Genomic DNA, 9,352 nt, shown 5'->3' with positions numbered 1-9,352 from the left:
TGCAGTCTATTGTCTCGCCTTTGTTGGTGTGACCAGTCTGCATTCGTTTCTTCCAAGGCATTTGGAAGTTTCTTCTAGAGGAAATGAGGGGATCCCTCATCACCAATCGAGCCATGTTCTGTTTTTTCANCATGATCATTGCTCTCAGAACTGCGCATTCATCGCGTAATCACATGTTCACGTGATGTTCTCTAATGTGAGTAGGAGACTGCCTACATCATCCTCTTTCTTCTAAACACGACCACGTATGCACCGACTTGTTTGTGCGCGGTCATCAGTTCTAAAATTGCTTACGACTGCCCAATCGAAACGGTTAGCCGGCCTGTGTTTCGTCAGAGCTGCAGATGAGATGCTACTGGTTGAGTCCATCACATGGAATGACCTCATAAGAATGCGTAAACAGCATAAAATTACGTTGAAAATTCTCGGTACTCATTCGCGTTCTCCGACTCAGAAGAACGGATAGAACCTCTCTGGTCACAGCTTCCTCTTCTTACAAACCAACAGATTATTGCATACGTTATATGTAGTAAGTTCAAGTTGCTTTGCATATATAAGTTTTGTACTGATATATTACATCCCGAAAAACAACAAAACAGATAATATTGAAGGATCAGCTGGTAGAAAGCCGGCTTAAAGGGTGCAGGGTTGCTAAACTGAGTTCCACGTCCCAGATAACAGGATTTTATAATTTATAGCGTATGTTTTTTCCAATGCAGCGTCCAAGAAGGTAAGCAAATTAGGTCAAATTAGAGAGCGGTGGTCGTAAAATGGGGAATACATATTCGGAAACGTTTGAAGTCTTTAAGTAGTAATAAGTTGATGCTAGAAAGGGTGTCATTACATGGCAGTTCGAATTGATTAGAACTGGATCAATAGAGTTTTGGTGATAGAATGTACTCACGCGTATGTAAATCAATAACTTTTCTGAAGTGCCTTGACGATGGTTTGATACAAGTTTATCGATCTCCAGATCATCTGGTATCCTACTGTATGTAAATTGGTCCCTTTCAGGAGTGAAGTACTCCATTTCACTTTCTCCCTTTCCACTTTACCCGAGCTTTCTTGAAGTAAATCACCACCTCCATCGCTGGCACCGTCTCGGACTATTTTAATTCTCATAGAATATTCAATCAGAATAAACCGAAAGTCCTACAGGCTTTCCTATCTGACGTGCAGTCAGGTCTCTTGTTTCCGATAGTCATTGGTCCATTAGAACTTCAAGGAACGGTTAATAAATAAGACATACCAGACCCGCACCACACGTTTTGTTCGATGTAGGGTATGCGCGCTCTATGGTGATAAAAATAGGCAAGACCAGGCATCAGCTGCACTGGATGTTCTGCTCATTCCCATCTTGTCATTCTGGTGTGTTGTTTAACTTTATCTAATAGTTAGCTTAAGAGCTGTTCGTAAATTGGACCTGTGTTATCAGCTGGGACAAATCTTTGTCTTCTGAGTGTTTTCTGAATGCTAGGAAACATTTGTAGCCCAACAGGTCACGAACTGGTCTTCCCTTACCCCTCGAAGATCGCTTACATTGTATGAGTACCTGAAGACAGAACTTAAGGCTCAACAGGTCCCTTCCACCTGGCACTGGTGCATCAGACTGCCAACAGTGGATGACTAAAATCTATTTTACGATATCAGGGAGTGTGACTTGCTTGCAATAGGTTACATGACACATTCAATACTAATGAGGTAAATAGCTTTAGCGACTTATGCGTGAGAGAAATTCCAACCGAGCACCCCGTAAATGACGAGTGAGATGTCTAAAATTCCGTGAGCAGAGCCATTTTCACCAGCTTTTGACTAAGGTGGATAAATGCGCCTATGAATGATTGGTTGGTTACCGATCCAAGCAACGTGCTTTTAGTTTAACCTGGTCTTTATATTGAAAATGTGGCAAAAAGTTAAAAAGCTCAGCCACATGATCCCGTTTTGTTGCTTTGTCCCATCAAATCCTACGTAATCGAATTCTGCGGGGAAAAAGTTTTTTCGTGGCTGAATTTTACGCACAATCAGCATCTTTAATTTCCAACTTCTTGTCGCTATCCGATGAGAATGATCTTCATTGAATTAGAAGGAACTGTCAATGAGTATTGCTAAGACTGTGATATTTTAGTAGTAAACCGTGACAACCAGGGACAATGAGTTGTGTAGCTCGAGGTGAAATATGTTGCTACCATCATATTAACAGAGCAAGAATAAAGTCTAACTATACTGGTCGTATGAGGTCTGAGGTTTGTATCCCCGTGACCGCGCGTAAAATGTACGTTCAAGGAACGGATCAAGATGCTTGAAACCAATAAGATAATAATCAGTGGTTACGGTTTTGCAAGCAAGATGTCAAATGTATATTACGTAAATCCTACGCAGTAGCTGGGAGGATACATGCAGTCAGGTGTATAATAAGTAATGAAGTTTAAAGCGACTGGCCAACCACGAATAATTGCGAGAAGGAAATTTTCGGATGAGTGAATAAGATGCTGCACCAGTAAAAGGCCGTAGTTAATCTTTTTGTTGGTGATGTCCGGAAGTAAACAAAACTTATTTAATGGACTTCGACTTTTGGATAGTAAAAATTTTTTTTCTTATGAGACGTTCATTGTCCATGATAATTAAAAGCTGATAGACAAATGCACGACCAGTGCGACTAACATCATGTTTATATTCTCACCTTTAATTTGCCACTTATTTTTTAGAACTTCATCTAGCTCATACGATAAGAGGTTAATTTGCTAGAGTTCTTAGAACGGATATACTAGGGTGTAAGTTGCTTGCAATGGATTAACTCTTTAGTTGCAAGAAAGAGACTTATCTCTTATAGCCCCGAGAACTAAAGGCAATAGGACACGCCATGCTGAATTCAGCAGTATAGGAGCACCACTAGTAACCGTTACGCATAAATATTGATTTATTGAACGCTGAAAAGCCATATCATGCTTAGTGTTTTCGGTTAGCAAGCTTCTAGTAGAGGGTGGGTTTTACAGAATAGACTCGCACGTTTCTTTGGATTGTACTTGAGCGTTTGTGAGTGGGGTATAGTTGAAGCATTCCTTTTTATCAGACAGAAACGATACTCCAGTCGGCAAGAGCCGAAAGCAGGCAATTGAAGTTCAACACTTCTTACAACATAGTCAAACTTAGCTGTTTATTTGGAGACATTCCTGTGGAAAAATTCAGGGAGCTCTACTTGCAAGATGTGATGAATCATTGGTCCGAAACACCACATCTCAACTCTCTCCACTGATGTACGGTGACCACTTTAAAAAGCCACTAGAATGCACATCACTAAAGCAAATTTTGCGCGGTAGTAAATGAAAGTATACTTCTGAAGAGGACAATATCGAAGAAGTCTTTTTCGCTAAATACTTTAGGATGAACAATTCCGCTCACAGTAACCTCTTCTTTCATTACGCTAGCCATGTTATCAGTGAACGTGGTCAAAGTTGACACCAGCAGATGGTTCACCAAAGCTGTCAACAGTATGAGCTAAATTTGACGTCAGTCAGGCTTTGGTTCTTGAGGTGATCTGAACAATGGAATCTGTCTATTCCTATGTAATTTACCCAGTTGTATACCCCATGCTTTTGGACTTAAGTCAAACTTTAAAATCCGCTTATTCCTCTCTGACACATATTGGTTTACATAAGACCGTTCAAAATGGGATCACTGAGCGCGAATGCTACCTCTATCGAATGACCCATCACCAAATTCGAGTGCAGAGATTGATCAGCTACCAAAGCTTCTTGAATTATTGATGTTGTGCCACGTACAGTTTCGTTGCTCTCGAATGTGATTCTTGATATAGAAACAGTATTAGGAGAATACAGAAATCTTATCTGAGCTAGACAGTTGCATCCATGAAGATGTCTTAGAGACTTTTAGTTGCTGTATTGAAATAGTGCTCCCTCTAAACAAATGGATGATATACGTGGTCACGATAAGTTGGCTGGACACACGCAATTACAGATTACATTGATGCTAACGAGAGACCTAGCTGAAACGTCTATCAGACTCTCCTGCCAATAAAATACATTGCGATGTCCCGAATGTCATACCGACTGAAGCTTGAGGCAGCGTTTGTGAATAACGTTCAGTTAAAGAATACCATAAGGGGTAGATTCCGTTGAGACTGTCTGTAACATCAATATAGGTTGTAACTGAATGTGCTTCCACAGCAGTGTGCAATTCAATATTCAAGTAGAGCATAAGATTGAAGGAAGCTCCTAGACTAGACCTACCTGACGAGGAAGGGCAAAACCGGTGTCTGCGCTCTAGTTGTAAAGTAAGTAAGTTGATTATCAGAAGGTGACAAGCAGTAAAAATGTCTGTTTTACCAGAATGATGATGAATACAATAGTTAGGTGCACTTGACAAAAATCGATGCCATGCGAAAAATGGAATAAGCCAAAAGGTGACTTATCGTTTGAAGACTCTTGTTGAGAGTTTCTGAATGAAATTTCTGATGCCGGACGTGTCTTCTCTGCAGCATAGCTACCACACGTGTTCCGTAGTTATCAGCGGAGGCCCGTGGAGCTCGGTTGGCTTCCTGTCCTGTGTGTGTGTTGGGCTGAATTGTATGCCTATTTATTGTGTACAGTATGAAGATAGTGGTGCCGCTTCGTGTTCGATGCTTGCTCGTTTGAGTGTTTGTGACGNTCTTTTTCGCTAAATACTTTAGGATGAACAATTCCGCTCGCAGTAACCTCACTGTAACATTCTTCTTTTATTACGCTAGCCATGTTATCAGTGAGCGTGGTCAAAGTTGACATCAGCCAATGGTTCACCAAATCTGTCAACTGTATGAGCTAAATTTGACAACGTCAGTCAGGCTTTGGTTCTTGAGATGATCTGAGCAATGGAATCTGTCTATTCCTATGTAATTTACCCAGTTGTATACCCCATGCTTTTGGACTTAAGTCAAACTTTAAAATCCGCTTATTCCTCTCTGACACATATTGGTTTACATAAGACCGTTCAAAATGGGATCACTGAGCGCGAATGCTACCTCTATCGAATGACCCATCACCAAATTCGAGTGCAGAGATTGATCAGCTACCAAAGCTTCTTGAATTATTGATGTTGTGCCACGTACAGTTTCGTTGCTCTCGAATGTGATTCTTGATATAGAAACAGTATTAGGAGAATACAGAAATCTTATCTGAGCTAGACAGTTGCATCCATGAACATGTCTTAGAGACTTTTAGTTGCTGTACTGAAATAGTGCTCCCTCTGAACAAATGGATGATACACGATAAGTTGGCTGGACACACGCAATTACAGATTACATTGATGCTAACGAGAGACCTAGCTGAAACGTCTATCAGACTCTCCTGCCAATAAAATACATTGCGATGTCCCGAATGTCATACCGACTGAAGCTTGAGGCAGCGTTTGTGAATAACGTTCAGTTAAAGAATACCATAAGGGGTAGATTCCGTTGAGACTGTCTGTAACATCAATATAGGTTGTAACTGAATGTGCTTCCACAGCAGTGTGCAATTCAATATTCAAGTAGAGCATAAGATTGAAGGAAGCTCCTAGACTAGACCTACCTGACGAGGAAGGGCAAAACCGGTGTCTGCGCTCTAGTTGTAAAGTAAGTAAGTTGATTATCAGAAGGTGACAAGCAGTAAAAATGTCTGTTTTACCAGAATGATGATGAATACAATAGTTAGGTGCACTTGACAAAAATCGATGCCATGCGAAAAATGGAATAAGCCAAAAGGTGACTTATCGTTTGAAGACTCTTGTTGAGAGTTTCTGAAGGAAATTTCGGATGCCGGACGTGTCTTCTCTGCAGCATAGCTGCCACACGTGTTCCCTAGTTATCAGCGGAGACCCGTGGAGCTCGGTTGACTTCCTGTCCTGTGTGTGTGTTGGGCTGAGTTGTATGCCTATTTATTGTGTACGGTATGAAGAGAGTGGTGCCGCTTCATGTTTGATGCTTGCTCGTTTGAGTGTTTGTGACGCATGGTCTAGTGAGCAACCGCTACACCGGCAGTTTGCTCTGAAGATCCATTCGGAAACCGTATGAATAGTCTTTTCTAGCCGCGATAAACCCTTGGTGAGAGTTCAATATTCGTCTGTTATCCCTTGCCTCCTCTATGTAGTTGATCACCGAATAATCTACCTTACATAAGTTCGCAAGTCTTCAAAACTAAAATTCTTTTGTCGGTAATTTTTATTACTTTGCTTGATAAGCTCAAACTCTGTTAGGCATTCAACCACACCTACAGAGTAATTTAAAAATCTATCTGTGTGTGCCTTCTTGATCATATCACGTGATCAGTCCATGCAGATTACTGTAGATAGTGATATATGTGACTGTGATCGATGAACTGGTAACTGATGAATAGCATCAGTTATCTCGTTTCGTCTATCACTCCGCGTAGATTTTGTTCAGTAGTTGAAAACTATGAACTGAAGCGTGCGCGTGATCGATCGCATGACCAGTACTCAGCACATTCAGTCGAGCCGGTTGTCACAACTCTCTAAGTGGTTACGCTGTTGCTGTGATAGTTCTTATCATCGAACACCTACCGCGCCTCATTAGGTACTTGATTGCGACAAGCGCTATGAGCGATTTTCCACGGTCCAGTCGCCATTTGGGTTTTAGGGAAGTGAATGCACTTTGCCGTCAACAAACTGGTAAGAGCTGTTGTTTTTCAAAGTTTGTTTTCCGAAAAACACGACAATGGGAAATTCAGCTACAGTATCTTCAAATGCGAATCGGGGAAAATTGTCTGGAAGTAAACAGGTGCAGAACGGGTGCAATTTGGAGTAGCTAGTCCTGTTTGGTTAGATCGACGTGCACCAGTTAGGATTCCAATGCTATGTTGATTGCGGTCCTACATTAAAGACATCAGCGAAATTGATGTGGTATTTAGAAACAACAGAATATCGGTGTTGTTGAGCGTGGATACTGTAAATTGATTGAGATCAGTCGATACCAGCAGGTGCTTCGGTAAGAGCCATCTGCGTGGGTCGAAAAGGTACCAGGCAATTTAACGTGCTGGTTTTAGCAGTTTAGAAAGATGACAAGACTACAGGCAAAAACTTGACCGATCTAATCTCTTCAGTCGAGTGACAAACCGAATCCCAATTGCTAACCAGAGGAATCTATATCTAAAGATTTCATCGGATAATGTGGGTCGAAAAGGTATCAGGCAATTTAACGTGCTGGTTTAAGCAGTTTAGAAAGGTGACAAGACTACAGGCAAAGACTTGACCCATCTAATCTCTTCAGTCGAGTGACAAACTTAATCCCAATTGCTAACCAGAAGAATCTATATCTAAAGATTTCATCGGATAAAAGAGGTAACGTGGTTGACGATTTATGGGGAACTAGAAAACGCGGGATATTTTCGGTCAGTAAATTCGTATGTTGTTGTGTTATTGTAAAGAAATTAAAAAAATAAACTGCGTAATAAAGCAGTTCCAATCAGTATCTGATTGGTTTAATTATTGGTCTCATAAATGAGATTATTTCATTCCATCTTGTCTCCTCTAGTTTCTTGTCAAACTTGCTTACCTTGATTTTTTAGTCAACACGTGTAAAAACGTCGGGACCGAACTAGGGAAATTTGGAACACCTCTCTGGTTAATCTCACTTGGAAATAAAGGGCAACTGTATTGGAAATTTCCGGGATCAAAAGAAATTTACCATATAACCCATTTGACTACAGTTCAGTGTCATCAAATCCACTACCGTTGGGTAAGGAAAATATTCATTTTTGAAGCTCCAAGCTCAAAAAAAGGATGAAGAAACAATTTCATTCGCAATCGGGGATATTCTCCTCGAGAAGCCAACTAGTGGAATATGAGGAAGAACCAGTCATCACAGACGTTACATAACCCACGACTGACTTCAGTGATGGGGATCACTTCACTGAAATGAATAATTTTGTATCGCATTTAAAACATTCAATATCTTTTTTTACAAGAAATCTTCGCTATCACCCTTTCATCTAATCCTACAGGACCAGATTAACGTGTAGCTCCACGTATAAATTTGTAGCAACCAACCATACACTCAAAGTGGGTCTCAGGGAGTCGGGTAAGGAGCGGCCCAAAATTTAATCACCTCTACATGTGCCTGTTCTAGATGGTACTTTGAAGACATAAATCAGTGTATTTCGACTAAGTATTGCGTAATTCTAACCATTCCTAACCTATTCAGCTGAGATGCTAAGGTCACCCTGATCGAGTATACTGTGGCTAAATTCCGCAATCCGTAGTTATTCTCAGCCGATAGATTATAAAGTTGAGCTAATTTGCCCATATTTTCTCATTTGTTGTTCACGTTCTTCAGATACAATGGTTAACGGGCAACTTACCACTCCCGATGATCTATGCGCACCTCCATCGACTCCCGCTCTCGTCTGGACACAAGAGGTAGCTCGGAAATCGGGTCAGGTTTCGTTTGATTTGAGCAACAATTTGTGCTACGAATACGAACGTTCCGATATCCCCACAGCCCAAGGCGAGCGGATCATTGGTTACGTCAGTTCAACCGGTGATGCACCAGGAGAGGGCATCAGCCAGACACTCAATGGACGCAAATGCCTTCGTTTGAGGCGAGAAAGGGAAGCAGTTTGGCACGTTGAAAATCCTTATTATGAGGGGATATCAACAGCAAATAGAAAACCAGGGCATTCTGTCTCTCAACACGGGCAGAATCGCGCCACACTACTCATAGGATATTCATCGAACCTCTATCCATCCCGATTCGCTTCACAAATGCCCGTGGTGAACGAGATTCCTGCAAGAATCTTCCGGTTCGAACCGCGCTCGCAATTGTCATGTCAAGAAAATTCTCCACTGGTTTTACAAAGCGAGAAACCTGGCTGGAAAAAACGCGAATATCATTACAGCTCTTCGCCCACACTTCCCACATCTGATATCTCCCCCAGTAGGCCTTTCGGACTCCGTCACGATTTGAAGTTTTATAAGGGTGCGACCTTTGAAAGACCAAAATCCCAAAACCGAAGGTCACTTTTTCAAATCATACGGGCTGGTTCCGATCAACCAACCACGTAATTAAGCAATCATGGCAATGATCGACTGTAAAGATTAGGTTTCGATTTGTCAATCAAGAGAATGATTACCTCGTTTTCTGTCGGATTTCAATGCAATATTTCTGCCGGCGCTATAGTTGATGCATCTCACTATCCCGGCTAATTTTGGTCCACGGGGAAACTCTTGATTTCTTTTCGAAAGGTAGGATTTATTGCTTGCTTCGGTATGAGGTCTATGTACATGTTTCCACCTTTCTTCATTCTGCTAGTGAAGTGAACTCTATTTGATCTGACTCACTCACACTCGAACCGTTCTGATTTCTCTC

At 41.4% G+C, this 9,352-nt stretch overlaps 1 protein-coding gene across 1 annotated transcript; it reads left to right on the top strand.

Moving 5' to 3' along the window:
• Nucleotides 1-401: 401 nt before the first annotated feature.
• On the top strand, nt 402-9,048 carry T265_11783 (hypothetical protein; the record flags this gene model as incomplete). Its single annotated transcript, XM_009178543.1, has 2 exons — nt 402-529; nt 8,326-9,048. The coding sequence occupies one exon, from the start codon at nt 8,326-8,328 to the stop codon at nt 9,046-9,048; it is 723 nt and encodes a 240-aa protein (XP_009176807.1).
• Between the last annotated feature and the right edge of the window lie 304 nt (nt 9,049-9,352).

This window comes from Opisthorchis viverrini, assembly GCF_000715545.1.
Source record: "Opisthorchis viverrini unplaced genomic scaffold opera_v5_577, whole genome shotgun sequence".
Taxonomy (NCBI): Eukaryota; Metazoa; Platyhelminthes; class Trematoda; order Opisthorchiida; family Opisthorchiidae; genus Opisthorchis; species Opisthorchis viverrini.
Note: the sequence above shows the minus strand (reverse complement) of the source record. Positions and strands in the feature narration are given on the sequence as shown.